Source organism: Oncorhynchus clarkii, chromosome 17, assembly GCF_045791955.1.
Source record: "Oncorhynchus clarkii lewisi isolate Uvic-CL-2024 chromosome 17, UVic_Ocla_1.0, whole genome shotgun sequence".
NCBI lineage: Eukaryota > Metazoa > Chordata > Actinopteri > Salmoniformes > Salmonidae > Oncorhynchus > Oncorhynchus clarkii.
The window spans coordinates 26,427,750-26,449,380 of NC_092163.1; the positions used below are offsets into that span (position 1 = coordinate 26,427,750).

The 21,631-nt window shown below is 41.5% G+C and overlaps 1 protein-coding gene across 1 annotated transcript in view; it reads right to left on the reverse strand.

The window, feature by feature from the left end:
• Positions 1-21,631, reverse strand: part of LOC139369696 (potassium voltage-gated channel, KQT-like subfamily, member 2b) — a 75,896-nt gene that overhangs the window by 26,007 nt on the left and 28,258 nt on the right. The window contains exons 3-8 of the mRNA XM_071108953.1: positions 20,948-21,074; positions 15,361-15,536; positions 8,793-8,918; positions 7,974-8,084; positions 7,642-7,737; positions 6,716-6,810 (exon numbers count right to left, since the gene is read on the reverse strand). Of these exons, the coding sequence (XP_070965054.1) occupies positions 6,716-6,810; positions 7,642-7,737; positions 7,974-8,084; positions 8,793-8,918; positions 15,361-15,536; positions 20,948-21,074 (731 nt within the window). The remainder of the gene's footprint in view (positions 1-6,715; positions 6,811-7,641; positions 7,738-7,973; positions 8,085-8,792; positions 8,919-15,360; positions 15,537-20,947; positions 21,075-21,631) is intronic.

A 21,631-nucleotide genomic window follows, 5' to 3' on the forward strand; every position in this document is an offset into this window, starting at 1 on the left:
TTTTTTAATCCTATATCGCTTGACACATTCATGAAAATAGTAATGGCCTCTAAACCTTCAAGCTGCATACTGGACCCTATTCCAACAAAACTACTGAAAGAGCGGCTTCCTGTGCTTGGCCCTCCTATGTTGAACATAATAAATGGTTCCCTATCCACCGGATGTGTACCAAACTCACTAAAAGTGGCAGTAATAAAGCCTCTCTTGAAAAAGCCAAAACTTCACCCAGAAAATGAAACATTATCGAATCTCCCTTTCCTCTCAAAAACCTTTGAAAAGCTGTTGCACAGCAACTCACTGCCTATCTGAAGACAAAGAATTTATACGAAAGGCTTCAGTCTGGTTTTAGACCCCATCATAGCACTGAGACGACACTCGTGAAGGTGGTAAATGACCTTTTAATAGCGTCAGACCAAGGCTCTGCATCTGTCCTCATGCTCCTAGACCTTAATGCTGCATTTGACACCACATTCTTTTGGAGAGATTGGAAATCCAAATTGGTCTACAATGACAAGTTCTGGCCTGGTTTAGATCTTATCTGTTGGAAAGATATCAGTTTGTCTCTGTAGATGGTTTGTCCTCTGACAAATCAACTGTATGTTTCATTGGTACACATCCGGTGGATAGGGAACCAAAATGATTCAGATAAATTAATCCATGCTTTTGTCACTTCTAGACTAGACTACTGATATTCTCTACTTTCTGGCTACCCGGATAAAGCAGTAAATCAACTTCAGTTAGCTCTAAACACGGCTGCTAGAATCTTGACAAGAACCAAAAAATTAGATCATATTGCTCCAGTGCTAGCCTCTACACTGCCTTCCTGTTAAGGCAAGGGCTGATTTCAAAGTTTTACTGCTAACCTACAAAACATTACATGGGCTTGCTGCTACCCATCTCTCCGATTTGGCCGAGGGGTGTGAAGGTAAACAGAAAGGCACTGGAGCGACGAACCACCCTTGCTGTCTCCGCCTGGCCGGTTCCCCTCTCTACACCGGGATTCTCTGCCTCTAACCCTATTATGGGGGCTGAGTCACTGGTGTTCTTCCATCCCATCCCTAGGAGGGGTGCATCACTTGAGTGGGTTGAATCACTGACGTGATCTTCCTGTCCGGGTTTGGCGCCCCCCTCATGTTCATGCCGTGGGGGAAATCTTTGTGGGCTATACCCTGCCTTATCTCAGGGTAAGTTGGTGTTTGAAGATATTCCTCTGGTGGTGTGGGGGCGTGTCATTAAGCAAAGTGGGTGGGGTTATATACTGCCTGGTTGGCCCTGTCCAGGGGTTTTGTCGGACAGGGCCACAGTGTCTCCTGACTCCTCCTGTCTCAGCCTCCAGTATTTATGCTGCAATAGTTTATGTGTCGGGGGGCTAGGGTCAGTCTTATATCTGGAGTATTTCTCCTGTCTTATGCGGTATCCTGTGTGAATTTAAGTATGCTCCCTCTAATTCTCTCTCCCTCCCGGAGGACCTGAGCCCTGGGGCCATGCCCTAGGACTACCTGGGCTGATGACTCCTTGCTGCCCCTAGTCCACCTGGTCGTGTTGTTGCTCCAGTTTCAACTGTTCTGCCTGCGGCTATGGAACCCTGACCTGTTCACCGGACATGCTACCTTGTCCCGAACATGCTGTTATCGACTCTCTCTCTCTACGGCACCTATTATTATTTGACCCTGCTGGTCATCTATGAACGATTGAACATCTTGGCCATGCACTGTTATAATCTCAACCCGGCACAGCCAGAAAAGGACTGGACACTACTCAGACTCTTGTTCCTCTCTAGGTTTCTTCCTGGGTTTCTGCCTTTCTAGGGAGTTTTTCTTAGCCACCGTGCTTCTACATCTGAATTGCTTGTTGTTTGGGGTTTTAAGCTGGGTTTTTGAAGAGCACTTTGTGACATTGGCTGATGTAAAAAGGGCTTTATAAATACATTTGATTGATTTGAATGATGTATATTAAAAACAATATAACTGAACTTAGCTGAATCAAATAGAAAGGATATTATTCCCATTCTGGAGCATGTGCGCATATGAAGTGTTTATGTTGAGCATAAAAGTGACCATTTGAAACAGGTCCTAGATGCTAGTGCGTATGGCCCAGTACATCATTATTTTCTTATCAAACAAACAATACCCCATTATGACAAAGCAAAAACAGGCTAATTTATTTATTTAAAATAAAAAACTGAAATATCACATTTACATAAGTATTCAGACCCTTTACTTTGTTGAAGCACCTTTGGCAGCGATTCCAGAATCGAGTCTTCGTGGCTATGACGCTACAAGCTTGGCCCACCTGTATTTGGGGAGTTTCCTTCCATTCTTCACTGCAGATCCTCTCAAGCTCTGTCAGGTTGGATGGGGAGCATTGCTGTACAGCTATTTTCAGGTCTCTCCAGAGATGTTGGATTAGGTTCAAGCCCAGGCTCAGGCTGGGCCACTAAAGGACAATCAGAAACTTGTCCTGAAGCCATTCCTGCGTTGTCTTTGCTGTGTGCTTAGGGTCGTTGTCCTGTTGGAAGGTGAACCTTCCCCCACAGTCTGAGGTCCTGAGCACTCTGGAGCAGGATTTCATCAAGGATCACTGTACTTTCCTATATTCATCTTTGCCTCGATTCTGACTATTCTCCCAGTCCCTGCCGCTGAAAAACATCCCCACAGCATGATACTGCCACCACAATGCTTCATAGTAGGGATGCTGCCAGGTTTCCTCCAAAAGTGATGCTTGGCATTCAGGCTAAAGAGTTCAATCTTGATTTCATCAGACCAGAACACCTTGTTTCTCATGGTCTGAGAGTCTTTAGGTGCCTTATGGCAAACTCCAAGTGGGCTGTCATGTGCCTTTTACGGAAGTGGCTTCTGTCTGGCCACTCTACCATAATGACCCGATTGGTGGAGTGCTGCAGAGATGTTTGTCCTTCTAGACGCTTCTCTCATATCCACAGAGGAACGATAGAGCTCTGTCAGTGACCATCGAGTTTTGGTCAACTCCCTCACAAAGGCCCTTCTCCCCAGATTGCTCAGTTTGGCCATGCGGCCAGCTCTAGGAAGAGTCTTGGTGGTTCAAAGCTTCTTCCATTTAAGAATGATTGAGGCCACTTTGTTCTTGGGGACCTTCAATGCTGTAGAAGCTCTATGGATAATTCCTTCGACTTCATGGCTTGGTTTTTGCTCTGACATGACCTGTCAACTGTGGGATCTTATTTAGATAGGTGTGTACCTTTCCAAATCATGTCCAATCAATTGAATTTACCACAGGTGGACTCCAATCACGTTGTAGAAACATCTGAAGGATGATCAATGGAAACAGGATGCACCTGAGCTCAATTTCGAGTCTCATAGCAAATGGTCTGAATACTCATGTAAATAAGGTATCCGTTATTTTAAAAAAAATACAAATTCAAAAACCTGTTTTCGCTTTGTCATTATGAGATATTGTGTGTACATTGCTGAGGAAAATGTTTTATTTAATCAATTTTAGAATACGGCTGTAACATAAAAAGTGGCAGAAGTAAAGGGGTCTGAATACTTTCCGAAGGCACTTCATATCTACATACAGTTGAAGTCGGAAGTTTACATACACTTAGGTTGGAGTCATTAAAACTCGTTTTTCAACCACTCAACAAGAAATTTGTGAACAAACTATAGTTTTGGCAAGTCGGTTAGGACATCTACTTTGTGCATGACACATTTCATTTTTCCAACAATTGTTTACAGACAGATTATTTCACTGTATCACAATTCCAGTGGGTCAGAAGTCTACATACACTAAGTTGACTATGCTTTTAAACAGCTTGGAAAATTCCAGAAAATGATGTCATGGCTTTAAAAGCTTCTGATAGGCTAATTGACATCATTTGAGTCAATTGGAGGTGTACCTGTGGATGTATTTCAAAGCCTACCTTCAAACGCAGTGCCTCTTTGCTTGACATCATGGGAAAATCAAAAGAAATCAGCCAAGACCTCAGGAAAAGAATTGTAGACCTCCACAAGTCTGGTTCATCCTTGGGAACAATTTCCAAATGCCTGAAGGTACCATGTTCATCTATACAAACAATAGTACGCAAGTATAAACACCATGGGACTACACAGCCGTCATACTGCTCAGGAAAGAGACGCGTTCTGTCTCCTAGAGATGAACGTACTCGGTGCGAAAAGTGCAAATCAACAGCAAAGGACCTTGTGAAGATGCTGAAGGAAACAGGTACAAAAGTATGTATATCCACAGTAAAACAAGTCCTATATCGACATAACCTGAAAGGCAGCTCAGCAAGGAAGAAGCCACTGCTCCAAAACTGCCATAAAAAAGCCAGACTACGGTTTGCAACTGCACATGGGGACAAAGATCGTACTTTTTGGAGAAATGTCCTCTGGTCTGATGAAACAAAAATACAACTGTTTGGCCATAATGACCATCGTTATGTCTGGAGGATAAAGGGGGAGGCCGAAAAACACCATCCCAACCGTGAAGCAGTTGTGGGGGTGCTTTGATGCAGGAGGGACTGGTGCACTTCACAAAATAGATGGCATCATGAGGCAGGAAAATTATGTGGATATATTGAAGCAACATCTCAAGACATCAGTCAGGAAGTTAAAGCTTGGGCACAAATGGGTCTTCCAAATGGACAGTAACCCCAAGCATAGTTCCAAAGTTGTGGCAAAATGGCTTAAGGACAACAAAGTCAAGGTATTGGAGTGGCCATCACAAAGCCCTGACCTCATTCCTATAGAAAATGTGTGGGCAGAACTGAAAAAGCGTGTGCGAGCAATGAAGTCTACAAACCTGACTCAGTTACACCAGCTCTGTCAGGAGGAATGGGCCAAAATTTACCCAATTTATTGTGGGAAGCTTGTGGGAGGCTACCCGAAACGTTTGACCCAAGTTAAACAATTTAATGGCAATGCTACTAAATACTAATTGAGTGTATGTAAACTTCTGACCCACTGGGAATGTGATCAAATAAATAAAAGCTGAAATAAATGATTCTCTACTGTTCTCTACTCTTCTGACATTTTATATTCTTAAAATAAAGTGGTCATCCTAACTGACCTAAGACAGGGAATGTTTAATCGGATTAAATGTCAGGAATTGTGAAAAACTGAGTTTAAATTTATTTGGCTAAGGTAAAAACTTCCCACTTCAACTGTATCTACCTCAATTACCTCATGCCCCTGCACATCGACTCGGTACTGGTACCCCGTGCATATAGCCAAGTTATCACTGTGTATTTATTCTTTGTTATTATTTCTCTTATTTATTTATCTGAATTGTTTTGAAGGGCCCCCAAGTAAGCATTTCACTGATAGTCTACACCTGTTGTTTACGAAGCATGTGACAAATAAAATGTTCTATGGATTTGCCCCAAACATAGTATTCAGGACAAAATGTAATTTCTTTGCCTAATTCTTTGCAGTATTACTTTAGTGCCTTACTGCAAACAGGGCGCATGTTTTGTAATATTTGTTATTCTGTACAGGCTTCCTTCTTTTCACTCTGTCATACATGTTAGTATTGTGGAGTAACTACAATGTTGTTTATATATTCTCAGTTATCTTCTATCACATAAATTTAGGCTGTAACAACAAAATATGGAAAAAGTCAAGGGGTTAACCCCCCTTGGGTTGTGCCGTGGCGGAGATCTTTGTGGGCTATACTCGGCCTTGTCTCAGGATGGTAAGTTGGTGGTTGAAGATATCCCTCTAGTGGTGTGGGGGCTGTGCTTTGGCAAAGTGGGTGGGGTTATATCCTTCCTGTTTGGCCCTGTCCGGGGGTGTCCTCGGATGGGGCCACAGTGTCACCTGACCCCTCCTGTCTCAGCCTCCAGTATTTATGCTCCAATAGTTCATGTGTCGGGGGGCTAGGGTCAGTTTGTTATATCTGGAGTACTTCTCCTGTCCTATTCGGTGTCCTGTGTGAATTTAAGTGTGCTCTCTCTAATTCTCTCTTTCTTTCTCTCTCTCGGAGGACCTGAGCCCTAGGACCATGCCTCAGGACTACCTGACATGATGACTCCTTGCTGTCCCCAGTCCACCTGGCTGTGCTGCTGCTCCAGTTTCAACTGTTCTGCCTTATTATTATTGGGCCATGCTGGTCATTTATGAACATTTGAACATCTTGGCCATGTTCTGTTATAATCTCCACCCGGCACAGCCAGAAGAGGACTGGCCACCCCATCTCTAGGTTTCTTCCTAGGTTTTGGCCTTTCTAGGGAGTTTTTCCTAGCCACCGTACTTCTACACCTGCATTGCTTGCTGTTTGGGGTTTTAGGCTGGGTTTCTGTACAGCACTTTGAGATATCAGCTGATGTACGAAGGGCTATATAAATACATTTGATTTGATTTGATTTGTTAAATACTTTTTGAAAGCACTGTATTTCTATAATAATGATAATAATAATAATAATGTCATGCTTTAGAAATGAATTCACATGGTCCTTTGTGGTTGAGCTGATAGCGCACGGTTGTTGTGAGTTACCTCGGATAAAAGCTGCTAAATGGAATTTATTATTATAAATGAGGTAAATGTCTATTGGCTTGGACTAGGAATCCATCAGCCCCTTAGCCCCTACGCAGATCCTGATTGGACAGCTTCATTAACCTTCAGTTTGAGGGGGAAAAAGCAGTGGGAAAAGGTTAAAGCTGGGATCGATCCTGGACACTAGAGAGGTGCAGACAGGCCCAATGTAAATCTTGCCGCTGATTTGCTATATGATCAATACCTGTACATCGGCACGGACACGGTGCGCTCGTAATAATCCCACGTCGACTCCAGGTCTGGCCGTGTGAGATTGGTGGCGTAGAAGCGCCACGCGGCCTGAGGGGGGAGAGAGAAAGCGACAGAGAGAGAGAGAGAGAGAGAGGTGAAATAGAGAAGGATAGAGAGATGGATGAATAATACATGGAAGAGATAGAGACAAATAGAGAGAGTGAGGGAATGGGAGTAAGAAAAATAGAACGCGAGCGAGAGAGAGCAGGTCATGGTTTTGAAGGGTAGGTAATGAATACAGCGGTTTCTTTATGTTCACTTTGCTGCTATCTATCTCGGTGCTCTGAGAGTGCTTTGAAATGAACGAGATCATACAAATCTTTACGTGTACAGTATTACCTTTTTTTGGAAGGAAAACTATTTCACTAGTATTGCAATTAATTACAGGTCGTATTTCATAGAAATCTGGAAACGCTGGACAGTTACTTTAAGGTAGCGAGGTGTGACAACCACATATCCCAGTCATAGCAAGAAAAACGTTTCAATAAAGCAGCTATCAGCAAAGTCAGTGCTAGAAAAGACAAGGCATGAGTGTCAGTGCAAGAAAGGCAAGGGTGTTAGGTTTTTGTAAAAGAAAAAAGAATACTGCCCAAAAATGAATTATAGAAGTTGACTAAGAGGTGGGTCCAGGATCCAAGGACTAGAGTACCAGGCATTGTGACAAGGTGTGTGCCACATGGGACTTTTTGCGACATATAAACAAGTGAGCATGGAAACATCATGTACAATGCGTCTTGAAAAGTGGACCCTGAAACCGTTATTTTCAGCTCTTGTAGATCAAAGAGTTATTGTGAAATTCCCAGTAATGGTCTAAGGTACTCCACCAGGATACCAACACTCTAAATGTTTTTTAGAGGGTAAGCGCCCTGCTTTGTTCACCTGAATAAGCCCTGCCGCAGGATTCCGACGCTTCTCAAAGTGTTTTTGTCGATGTTGCTCCTGGACCTTCAAGGCAAAGCCGGAGCCCAAGATCCCCTTAAAGATACAGAGAAACCATTAGTCACAACAACAAGCCTTTGGAAAACATTATCGATTCACAATTAAAATTGCCAAGTCCATTGAATTACTTCAGAGTAACACTTGACTATCAAATTGCAGATGCTTCAGGCACTCATTCTGAGTTTCCTATCAGCACTCCATTTCCTTGCATTCAGTGCACATGAATAAGTTAGCTCAGCCATTTCTTCACAAATCAATAGTCTTTAACTTACTGCTGGAAGTGCAAAGAAAGACACTCCAATCAAGGTGAAGGTTGCGGCCAGAAGACGCCCGTTCCACGTTATGGGAAACTTGTCTCCATACCCAATGGTAGTCAGGGTGATCTGAGAAGGCAATCGGCAGACATCTTGAATTACATCTTTTATCAATATTCAAAGTGTTTCTTCATCTAGGCTCCCGAGTGGCACAGCGGTCTAAGACACTGCATCTCAGTGGAAGAGGAGTCACTACAGTCTCTGGTTTGAATTCAGGCTGTGATTGGGAGTCCCATAGGGCGGCACACAATTGGCCCAGCATTGTCCGGGTTTGGCCGTCATTGTAAATAAGAATTTGTTCTAAACTGACTTGCCTAGTTTAATAAAAAAATAGCTATTGAATGTAATTCACTTTCATGGTAATTGTGGAAGTGTGACACAAGTGGGTTAAATACCACCGGCATGTTAAGTCCCAAAGTTGAATCACACTAGTATCCTTTAGACTTCACACAAATACTGGGTGTTTTATGAGAACCTATAGAAATGATCCTATTAAGAAATGCTGGGTTGTGGGGACATGATGAAATTCTTCTGTCAAGCACTGGATATTTGTATGGGGACATGCAGATATTTGGCTTTAAACAAGTGTTGAATGTTTTGTGGAGACCCGCAGAAATGATCTTATAAAAATTAGCGCTGAGTGTTTTGTGGGACCTGCTGACAATCTCCTGTCCAGCCACTGTGTTTTTTTGGGGGACATGCTAACATTATCCTATTAACAACTGCTGAGCGTGGTTTGTGAGGACCGGTGAAACAAGGCTTAGAGTGATGACTTACCAGGCCCCACCACAGCGCGTCTGCGTAGGTCTCAAACTGGTCGTTGTCCTCTTTCTCGGCCAGATAAACCAGGAAGGACGCCAGGATGAGGCAGAGGAAGCCAATGTACCACGCTGTGATCAGCTCCTGCAAAAACGTCAAGGTGTCAGGAAGGACTAAACAATATACTGTAGCTCCTTCATTTAGTTCAGGGACAGAGTATCGAAACAATAATACTTATCAGCAAGGAAAACCTTGCTTTATCAAATCAATATGTGCCAGGTATCGCGTATTTACGTTATGACCAGAGTACCAAAGCATTATTGACTTAACCTTTTACACTCGTGGAAATCGGCCTATATGGAGAGGGCTGAATGTAAACGTTTCTAAAAGAAGGACTATTAAAAGCACAAGCAGTCTGCATGTCATCATTGTAACTGTGGATCAAACATAGCGATCATAAATGTTGATACTGTAAATCACATGAGCTTTTAAATAAGGAAAAGTGAAGTGCACATTTGGACTTACGGGGGTGTGTGGTTTGTTTGTATGGTATTTATTATAATCCTCAACGTGTCATCTTTCAGAACACATTGATTTACAGCATTTCCCTCACAACAACAAAATGTGTAGAAGTTGCCTAATCAGTGGGAGAAATGGAGGTACTGTACAGCCACTGCATTGCAATTTAGGCACTTATCACTGACAAAATCTGACATTTTCAACCCTTTATGGGATGACACTGGCTGTGAGTGGAAAGGGATACAAAGTAAAAAATTTAATATTTTTTTTGTATGGAACAAGAGGATGGGAGTGTGGTTACATTGGATTTATAATTGAATGAAATTGCCAGAGGAGTCATACACTAAGAATTAGTTCCTATAGTCTAAATGGACAGTTCAACATCTCCAAGTGTTCCCAACACCAGTCCCAAATGTGTATGAAAGTATTTATTGCACACCGTATCATGTCCCAAAACAATTGATGTAACTAAGACATTTTATCACTGTTATATTCACCTACGTGATCAAATATTGAGAGAACAGAATGCCACAGCTACATGAGGTTATACACTGAGTGTACAAAACATTAGGAACACCTGCTCTTTCCATGACATAGACTGACCAGGTGAAAGCTATGGTCCCTTTTTGGTGTCACCTGTTAAATCCACTACAATCAGTGTAGATGAAGGGCAGGAGACAGGTTAAAAGAAGGATTTTTAATCCTCAAGACAATTGAGACATGGATTGTGTATGTGTGCCATTCAGAGGACAAAATATTGAAGTGCCTTCGAACGGGGTATGGTAGTAGGTGCCAGGAACACCGGTTTGAGTCTCAAGAACTGCAACACTGCTGGGTTTTTCCACACTCAACAGTTTCCTGTGTGTGTCAAGAATGGTCAACCACCCAAAGGACATCCAGCCAACTTGACGCATGTATGGGAAGCATTGGAGTCAACATGGGCCAGCATCCATGTGGAATGCTTTCTACACCTCGTAGTCCATGCCCCGACAATTTGAGTATTTTCTGAGGCCAAAAGGGGGTGCAACTCAATATTAGGAAGGTGTGCCTAATGTTTTGTGCACTCAGTGTACACGGTATAGTAAACACTATTAGTGATTAATCAATATAAGAACAACCTGATGTAATAGGTTTGACCTACAACTCACATACACAGAGGGACCATGTCCTTCAATAAAAACGGTCAACCCAAAGAATGAGGTTTAGGAGTAAATACCTCATTTAGTGAAGTTCCTACATGAGGGAAATGAAGGCCAATATCAATTGTCAAGGTGCTGTAAAACTCAACTTTTTACTATTGATGAGAAACAACCCTTTTATTCGGAATCACTGAGCAACGACTAACATGATTAAAACCTGTCCGTAAACCCAAAATGCATAAACTAAAAGTCCGATTTTGTACCACAGGAAATTCTCTGAAACCAAATGTGTTTTTCAATCCAGCAAATGTTGTAACCTATAAATATGTCAGGTTCTAATTTGGTAATAAAGGATCCAGTGCTGGATAGAGTATCAGGTCCACTTTGTTTGAGGGACTGACTGGTGCTGAAGTCAACACAAGGAAATACTGTGGTTGGCTACTCTGAGAAATGGGCACTCTGCCCCTCTTCAAAGAGAATGGCATTCCCTGGCATTACCTATCATTCCGGCTGCTGAGGCAGCTCCCCCGATGCCACTGTTGTCCATATTTAACCATGGGGAGGAGAGAGATAGAGAGACAGAATTGGGGATGAGATGGAGAGAGAGGGAGGAGGTAAGCGAAAGGGAGAAGACAGAGGCAGAATAAGTGACAGAGAGACAGAGATGAGATGGAGAAAGAGAGAGAAACAGAGAGAGAGAGTGAGAGGAACAATAAACTGATTCGACTGATTGAGGGGGCATCCTGGATGTGAAACATCAATGTGGCAAAATAGTCATGACCCTGACAGATGGCTGTGTGGAAATAGGCACAGCTCAACATCACAGAGACAGACATGGTGGTTAATTATCCCTGATTCCCTGGCGTATCCCTTCAGTGTTGGCAGAGTTGGGATTTTTTTTTACACCTAAAAAGGACACGTAGAAATGTACTGGGTTTTTCTCACTGATACAACAGCTTCCCTATTCCCCATGTGGTTTAGAAAAGACGGGAAACTGCTGAGACAACAAAAATGAACTAGCAACAGAATTAGTTGGGCTAAAAATAGCCTCCACTTTCTGGGCTGGTTCACGTGGAATTCTGTACCAGGTTTGTGAAGACACAACGTGTAAGAAAGCCTGCATCAGTCATTGATAGATCATAGTCTACAGTGCGTTCAGAAAGTATTGAAACCTCTTTTGTTTTTCCACATTTTGTTATGTTACAACCTGAATTTTAAAAGGATTAAATTGAGATTGAATGTGTCACTGATCTACACACAATACCCTATAATGTCAGTGGAATTTTGTTTGTAGAAAATGTTAGGATTTAATAACAAATGTAACGGTGAAATGATTGAGTCAATAAGTATTCAACCCCTTTGTCATGGCAAGCCTAAATAAGTTCAGGAACAAAAATGTGCTTAACAAGTCACATAATAAGTTGCATGGACTCAGTCCATGTTCAATAATAGTGGTTAACATTATTTTTTGAATCACTACCCTCTCTCTGTACCCCACACATACATATTATTGTAAGGTCCCTCAATTGAGTTGAGAATTTTAAGCCCAGATTCAACCAGTGAAGTTGTTCAATGTCTCACAAAGAAAGACACCGATTGGTAAATGTGTAAAACAAACAAAAAAAGCAGACAATGAAAATCCCTTTCCCTTTCAATCAATATACCAAATCATTATAAAGATACTGGTGTCCTTCCTAACTCAGTTGCTGGGTAGGAAAGAAACTACTTAGGGATTTCACCATGAGGTCAATGGTGATTTTAAAACAGTTACAGAGTTTAATGGTTGTGATATGAGAAAACTGAGGATGGATCAACAACATTGTAGTTAATCCACAATGCCAATCTAAATGACAGAATGATAAAAAGGAAGTATGTACAGAATAAATATATTCCAAAACAGCCATTCTGTCTGCAACAAGGACTGTGTCTGACAAGATTCTCGGGTCTGATGAAACCAAGATTGAACTCTTTGGCCTTTATGCCAATTATCACGCCTGGAATAAATCTGGCACCATCCCTACGGTGAAGCATGGTGGTGGCAGCATCATGCTGTGGGGATGTGTTTCAGTGGCAGGCACTGGGAGAATTGTCAGGATTGAGGCAAAGATGAACGGAGCAAAGTAGAGAGAGATCCTTAATGAAGTCCTGAGCGCTCTAGAGCAGGTTCTCAGACTGGGGCGAAGGTTCCCCGTCCAACAGGACAACGACCCTAATCACACAGCCAAGACAATGCAGGAGTGGCTTCGGGACAAGTCTCTGAATGTCCTTGAGTGGCCCAGCTAGAGCCTGGACTTGAACCCGATCGAACATCTCTGGAGAAACGTGACAATATCTGTGCAGCAACGCTCCCCATCCAACCTGACAGAGCTTGAGAGGATCTGCAGAAAAGAATGGGAGAAACTGCACAAATACAGGTTCGCCAAGCTTGTAGAATCTTCCCCTGGAATACTTGAAGCTGTAATTGCTGCCAAAGGTGCTTCAACAAAGTACTGAGTAAAGGGTCTGAATACTTATGTAAATATTATTTAAGTTTTTAATATTTTATACATTTGCTAAACAGATGAATGAATACCGTTATGGGGTATTGTGTGTATATTGATGAGGGAAAAAAACAATTTAATCTATTTTAGAATAAGGCTGCAACATAACAAAATGTGGAAAAAGTCAAGGGGGCTGAATACTTTCCGAATACACTTTGTTTTAAGACTAAACAGGATGCGCTCTTAGGCCTACAGCTCGATGGTGGTTATACAAGGCTGCTATTTTTAGCCTACTAATGACAATGACATTACTTATTATTATTATAATAATAAATGATGATCACAACAATAATAGCAATAATAACAATAAGTAGATCAATAAAAAAATAGGATTTATTATTAATAGTTTTTTTTAAACACTAAATAAAATATAAATAATACTAAAGATATCAGTAGGCTATTAAACAAACACTCAAACAGGCAACATGAGCAGGATCTGTCGCTATATAGATATATATGGATGATTTATAAAGCCAGGCTCATTTAACAGTTAGGCTATTGATTATAGACTTAATTAAGTTTGGGTTTCTTCTCTTCTCACTTTTCTTAGACGATTAAAGGCAAGGGATGTTTTCTCGTCTCCTAACTCCGCTGCTGCCACCACATCATTATTCTCAACACCAATATGCTGGTGAACTTTGCTATTATGCACCTAGCAACATGGAAGGTTCTCCCGTCTCCACAGAGGAACTCTGGAGCTCTGTCAGAGTGACCATCGGGTTCTTGGCCACCTCCCTGACAAAGGGCCCTTCTCCCCCGATTGTTCAGTTTGGCCGGGCGGCCAGCTCTAGGAAGAGTCTTGGTGGTTACAAACTTCTTCCATTTAAGAATGATGGAGACCACTGTGTTCTTGGGGACCTTCAATGCTGTAGAAATGTTTTGGCACCCTTCCCCAGATCTGTGCCTCAACACAATCCTGTCTCGGAGTTCTATGGTCAATTTCTTTGACCTCATGGCTTGGTTTTTGACATGCACTGTCAACTGTGGGACCTTATATAGACAGGTGTGTGCCTTTCCAAAACATGTCCAATCAATTGAATTTACCACAGGTGGACTCCAATCAAGTTGTAGAAACATCTGAAGGATGATCAATAGAAACAGGATGCACCTGAGCTCAATTTCGAGTCTCATAGCAAAGGGCCTGAATACTTAAGTAAATAAGGTATTAATGTTTTTTATTTTTAATACATTTGCAAAAATGTCTAAAAAGCTGTTTTTGCTTTGTCATTATAGGGTATTGTGTGTAGATTGACAACTTTTTTTAATTCATTCATTTTAGAATAAGGATGTAATGTAACAAAATATGGAAAAAGGGGTCTGAATACTTTCCGAATGCACTGCATATTATGAGGTAATCAATTAGCAACCATATGCATTAAGCTTAGACAGAACACCAGTAAGAACACTACCAACCACCTGCCTTGGTGCATTCTGCTCATACTCCCAAGGCTCTGTTAAAGATCAACTTACAGTAAAAACACACTGCCTTCATCATTGTTAATATATTAGATCACGACAAGGCTGCACAGCAATCTAGCTGTTCAATCTCACAGACAGACAGAAGAAAGACACGGTGTGACAAGCCAAATTCAATAAGAGGAAATAGTCCATGGCCGCTTCGGCTTCTGTCTGTGTCAGACTCCGGACCTGATCCATTTTGCCCTGACACTCCTCTAACAGAAGATCCCTTTAGGTTCTCTGCACATCACCGCCCTCTGCTCTTTCGCTCTGGCTCTCTATGGGGATTCTGCTGCTATGCATCTCTGGGACTGGGAGAGGGAGACACTCTTAATTCCCAATTGAGCTCCATTTATCAGACCAAGTGTGTGTCCCGAATGGCACCCTATTCTCTATATGGGGTACTACTTTTTACCAAAGCCATATAGGTCCTGGTCAAAATTAGTGTACATATGGAATAAGATGCAATTTGGAATACAAACCTAAACTTCATGAGCTTTTGACAAATTGGAGGGTACATTTAGTCATAGTGGGTATGGGAATGGTCACAGCATGTCTCGTGGAGAGCTCGATGATGAGTGTGTTGTTTTCTGTGCTACGGGTGTAGTAGAACAATCTGAGAGCCGTAATGTTTCTAGAAGTTATTATTTGTTTGAGCAGCCTGTCGATCAATCTGGTTAGGGGGAGGGGACAGTCATATGGCAGTGTGATCAATGAACTTGGATAAATACACTTGACATGTGGTATCAGTTGACTTGACTTGTCTGTGGAAGCACAAGTCCAGATATTGGATTTAGACACATGCTGCAATGCGGGCAAAGAGCCAGATTGGAGTGGCGAGGTACAGTTCAATGAATCAAATCTCACACACGTGCACACATAGATACACGTGTACGCACACACGCAAGCACCCACCCAGTCATTTATTACCTTGCTGTGAGCGTAAACAACAGATCCCAGGAGTTTCCAGGTGCCTCCACGGCGGTCCATCCGGATCATGCGCAAGATCTGCAGGAACCTCAAACTCCTGATGGCAGAAGTAGCAAAGACATTCCCCTGGGTTCCAGCCGCCAGCACAGAGATGGACGCAATCAGAACCATGACGTCTGGGAAAGAAACATTTTACTTTTATTTGTGTGCATATTATATACAGTGCCTTGCGAAAGTATTCGGCCCCCTTGAACTTTGCGACCTTTTGCCACATTTCAGGCTTCAAACATAAAGATATAAAACAGATATAAAGCAAAATCTACAATGAATGGTGATGAATGGTTCAAAAATAAACATATCCAGGTGTTAGAATGGCCAAGTCAAAGTCCAGACCTGAATCCAATCGAGAATCTGTGGAAAGAACTGAAAACTGCTGTTCACAAATGCTCTCCATCCAACCTCACTGAGCTCGAGCTGTTTTGCAAGGAGGAATGGGAAAAAATGTCAGTCTCTCGATTTGCAAAACTGATAGAGACATACCCCAAGCGACTTACAGCTGTAATCGCAGCAAAAGGTGGCGCTACAAAGTATTAACTTAAGGGGGCTGAATAATTCTGCACGCCCAATTTCTCAGTTTTTGATTTGTTAAAAAAGTTTGAAATATCCAATAAATGTCGTTCCACTTCATGATTGTGTCCCACTTGTTGTTGATTCTTCACAAAAAAATACAGTTTTATATCTTTATGTTTGAAGCCTGAAATGTGGCAAAAGGTCGCAAAGTTCAAGGGGGCCGAATACTTTCGCAAGGCACTGTATATATATATATATATATATATATATATATATATACTTCAAAAGTTTGGGGTCACTTAGAAATGTCCTTGTTTTTTAAAGAAAAGCAAAAAATTGTGTCCATTAAAATAACATAAATGTTGTAAATGACTATTGTAGCTGGAAACGGCAGATTATTTATGGAATATCTACATTTTCAGCAACGTTCACTCCTGTGTTCCAATGGCACTTTGTGTTAGCTAATCCCAAGTCCATCATTTTTAAAAGGCTAATTGATCATTAGAAAACCTTTTAGCACAGCTGAAAACTGTTGTTCTGATTAAAGAAGCAATACAACTGGCTTTCTATAGACTAGTTGAGTATCAGCATTTATGGGTTCGATTACAGGCTCAAAATGGCCAGAAACAAAGCCATTTCTTCTGAAACTCATCAGTATATTCTTGTTCTGAGAAATTATGGCTATTCCATGTGAGAAATTGCCAAGAAACTAAAGATCTCGTACAACACTGTGTACTACTCCCTTCACAGAACAGCACAAACTGGAGTGGGATGAGTGGGAGGCCCCGGTGCACAACTGAGCAAGAGGACAAATACATTTGAGTGTCTAGTTTGAGAAACAGATGCCTCACAAGTCCTCAACTGGCAGCTTCATTAAATAGTACCAGCAAAACACCAGTCTCAACGACAACAGTGAAGAGGCGACTCCGGGATGCTGGCCTTCTAGGCAGAGGTCCTCTGTCCAGTGTCTGTGTTGTTTTCCCCCCATCTTAATATTTTATTTTTATTGGCCAGTCTGAGATATGGCTTTTTCTTTGCAACTCTGCCTAGAAGGCCAGCATTCCGGAGTCGGTTGACGTCAGAGCTCAGACTGCGCTTCACAGGACTGTATGGGTATTGACTGATAGCCGTTCTGAACATGAGCACCGCATGTGACAAAATGTTGCCCCATCCCTCCTGCTAATTGGTAAACTTTTGCAAATTTTTTTGTTGTTGGAGTGAAGGAAAATGCTGTATATTAAGAGGACACAATGTATTTTGAAAGATGAGACGTTAAGAGATTATAATAAATACTGCTTTGATGTCATACAAGCAAGTCAAACACCTAAGAGTCCAAATGTGCACTTCACATTTCCATATCATAAAGCTCATCTCATATACAGCGTCAACGTTTATGATCACTACAACCATTGGTTGTTCTGAAAAGAACAAGCCTGTTTGTTTATTGTGAAGAAAATTTGCCGCGGCACACGCACCTGAATGCACTCAAAACAAAATTAATTATGATCTGTTTCTCTGAATTGCCTTGTGAAAACCTAACACTGTAAGATTGGATTTTATAACTTTGCTAGTCATGTTGGCAATAGAACAAGCTTTCAAATGATGCCCACCTGACCAAGATTGCGATTGATAATTGTCAAGTGTTGCATTGTGTAAACAGTAATTCTGTGATGGCGGTGATTCAGGGTTGTGTTCCAAACAAAACAACTTAATGTGCTCACTTTAGTTCCTCAACGGCACAACTAAGAGATCTCAAAAAAGGCACCATATGCACTGATCAAAAATATAAACGCAACATGCAACAATTTCAAAGAGTTACAGTTCATATAATGAAATCAGTCAAATAAAATGAATTCATTAGGCCCTGATCTATGGATTTCACATGACTGTGAATACAGATATGCATTTGTTGGTCACAGATACAGTATAAGTCGGAGGTTTACATACACCTTAGCCGCATACATTTAAACTCAGGTTTTCACAATTCCTGACATTTAATCATAGTAAAAATTCACTGTCTTAGGTCAGTTAGGATCACCTCTTTATTTTAAGAATGTGAAATGTCAGAATAATAGTAGAGAGAAGGATTTATTTCAGCTTTTATTTATTTCATCACATTCCCAGTGGGTCAGAAGTTTACATACACTCAATTAGTATTTGGTTGCATTGCCTTTAAATTGTTTAACTTGGGTCAAATGTTTCAGGTAGCCTTCCACAAGCTCCCCACAATAAATTGGGTGAATTTTAGCCCATTCCTCCTGACAGAGCTGGTGTAACTGAGTCAGGTTTGTAGGCCTCCTTGCTCACACACACTTTTTCAGTTGTGCCCACAAATTATCTATAGGATTGAGGTCAGGGCTTTGTGATGGCCACTCCAATACCTTGACTTTGTTGTCCTTAAGCCATTTTGCCACTGCTTGGGGTCATTGTCCATTTGGAAAACCTGTTTCCTCCCTCATGATGCCATCTATTTTGTGAAGTGCACCAGTCCCTCCTGCAGCAAAAGCACCCCCACAACATGAGGCTGCCACCCCCATGCTTCATGGTTGGGAAGGTGTTCTTCGGTTTGCAAGCCTCCCCCTTTTTCCTCCAAACATAATTATGGTCATTATGGCCAAACAGTTCTATTCTTGTTTCATCAGACCAGAGGACATTTCTCCAAAAAGTACAAGCTTTGTCCCCATGTGCAGTTGCAAACCGTAGTCTGGCTTTTTAATGTCGGTTTTGGAGCAGTGGCTTCCTCCTTGCTGAGCGGCCTTTCAGGTTATGTCGATATAGGACTCATTTTACTGTGGATATACAGTGGGGCAAAAAAGTATTTAGTCAGCCACCAATTGTGCAAGTTCTCCCACTTAAAAAGATGAGAGAGGCCTCCAATTTTCATCATAGGTACACTTCAACTATGACAGACAAAATTAGAAGAAAAATCCAGAAAATCACATTGTAGGGTTTTTAATGAATTTATTTGCAAATTATGGTGGAAAATAAGTATTTGGTCACCTACAAACAAGCAAGATTTATGGCTCTCACAGACCTGTAACTTCTTATTTAAGATGCTCCTCTGTCCTCCACTCGTTACCTGTATTAATGGCACCTGTTTGAACTTGTTATCAGTATAAAAGACACCTGTCCACAACCTCAAACAGTCACACTCCAAACTCCACTATGGCCAAGACCAAAGAGCTGTCAAAGGACACCAGAAACAAAATTGTAGACCTGCACCAGGCTGGGAAGACTGAATCTGCAATAGGTAAGCAGCTTGGTTTGAAGAAATCAACTGTGGGAGCAATTATTAGGAAATGGAAGACATACAAGACCACTGATAATCTCCCTCGATCTGGGGCTCCATGCAAGATCTCACCCCTTGGGGTCAAAATTATCACAAGAACGGTGAGCAAAAATCCCAGAACCACACAGGGGGACCTAGTGAATGACCTGCAGAGAGCTGGGACCAAAGTAACTGTGAGAGCCATAAATCTTGCTTGTTTGTAGGTGACCAAATACTTATTTTCCACCATCATTTGCAAATAAATTCATTAAAAACCCTACAATGTGATTTTCTGGATTTTTTTTCTCATTTTGTCTGTCATAGTTGAAGTGTACCTATGATGAAAATGACAGGCCTCTCTCATCTTTTTAAGTGGGAGAACTTGCACAATTGGTGGCTGACTAAATACTTTTTTGCCCCACTGTAGATACTTTTGTACCTGTTTCCTCCAGCATCTTCACAAGATCCTTTGCTGTTGTTCTGGGATTGATTTGCACTTTTCACACTAAAGTACGTTCATCTCTAGGAGACAGAATGCGTCTCCTTCCTGAGCGGTATGATGGCTGCGTGGTCCCATGGTGTTTATACTTGCGTGCTATTGTTTGTAAAGATAAACGTGATACCTTCAGGCGTTTGGAAATTGCTCCCAAGGATGAACCAGACTTGTGGAGGTCTACAATTTTTTTCCTGAGGTCTTGGCTGATTTTTTTTTAATTTTCCCATGATGTCAAGCAAAGAGGCACTGAGTTTGAAGGTAGGCCTTGAAATACATCCACAGACACACCTCCAATTGACTCAAATGATGTCAATTAGCCTATCAGAAGCTTTGAATGCCATGACATCATTTTCTGGAATTTTCCAAGCTGTTTAAAGGCAGAGTCAACTTAGTGTATGTAAACTTCTGACCCACTGGAATTGTGATACAGTGAAGTATAAGTGAAATAATCTTTCTGTAAACAATTGTTGGAAAAATTACTTGTGTCATGCACAAAGTAGATGTCCTAACCGACTTAGCAAAACTATAGTTTGTTAACAAAAAATTTGTGGAGTGGTTGAAAAACAAGTTTTAATGACTCCAACCTAAATGTATGTAAACTTCCGACTTCAATGTACCTAAAAAGGTAGGGCCGTGGATCAGAAAAACAGTCAGTATCTGGTGTTACCACCATTTGCCTCATACAGCAGGACACATCTCCTTCGCATAGAGTTGATCAGGCTGTTGATTGTGGCCTGTGGAATTTTGTCACACTCCTCTTCAATGGCTGTGCGAAGTTGCTGGATATTGCCGCAAACTGGAATAGGCTGTCGTACAGGTCGATCCAGAGCATTCCTAACATGCTTGTTTTGCACCTACCCCACATTTTCCAGGAATATTCTTATGTTACTGAATGTATCTAGAGTATTTTCAGATTTCTTTATCAACAAATGCAGCTAAAAGTACAGTAAATGTAAGATGCATATCAAAATCAACAGTGTAATGTTTGGATTCAGTCTTGTGTCAGGTGTACTGCTGTCTCCTCAACATTGATCTAATAATATTCCCATATTCTCCAAACTGTTCCCTTTTAAATTGCTACCATGCTAATATTTCTCTGTAAGAAACATTTAAATGTAGCCCTAACCATATAGATCAATTCCCACGAGTGTGAAGGGTTAAGTGACCACTAGTAGACAGTTTTATCTCACTGACGACTCTGAACAGGCAGGGGAGACACAGAAGACCACAGGGGTGGTTGCATTCAAACTCACCGATCACACAGAAGGGCTTGCGGGAAAATTTCAGACGGCCACTCCATCCTCTGTATCTGCAGCAGCATCCGGCGGCCCATATCCTCACTATGTACTCCACACCAAACACTACGATGGTGACTATTTCCTAAAGACAAAGGCTTCCTGTTATCACAGAGTTGCCCAAACATATTAAATATTATGATAATGCTTTGATAAAGTGCCTTGCGAAAGTATTCGGCCCCCTTGAACTTTGCGACCTTTTGCCACATTTCAGGCTTCAAACATAAAGATATAAAACTGTATTATTTTGTGAAGAATCAACAACAAGTGGGAAACAAACATGAAGTGGAACGACATTTATTGGATATTTCAAACTTTTTTAACAAATCAAAAACTGAAAAATTGGGCGTGCAAAATTATTCAGCCCCTTTACTTTCAGTGCAGCAAACTCTCTCCAGAAGTTCAGTGAGGATCTCTGAATGATCCAATGTTGACCTAAATGACTAATGATGATAAATACAATCCACCTGTGTGTAATCAAGTCTCCGTATAAATGCACCTGCACTGTGATAGTCTCAGAGGTCCGTTAAAAGCGCAGAGAGCATCATGAAGAACAAGGAACACACCAGGCAGGTCCGAGATACTGTTGTGAAGAAGTTTAAAGCCGGATTTGGATACAAAAAGATTTCCCAAGCTTTAAAC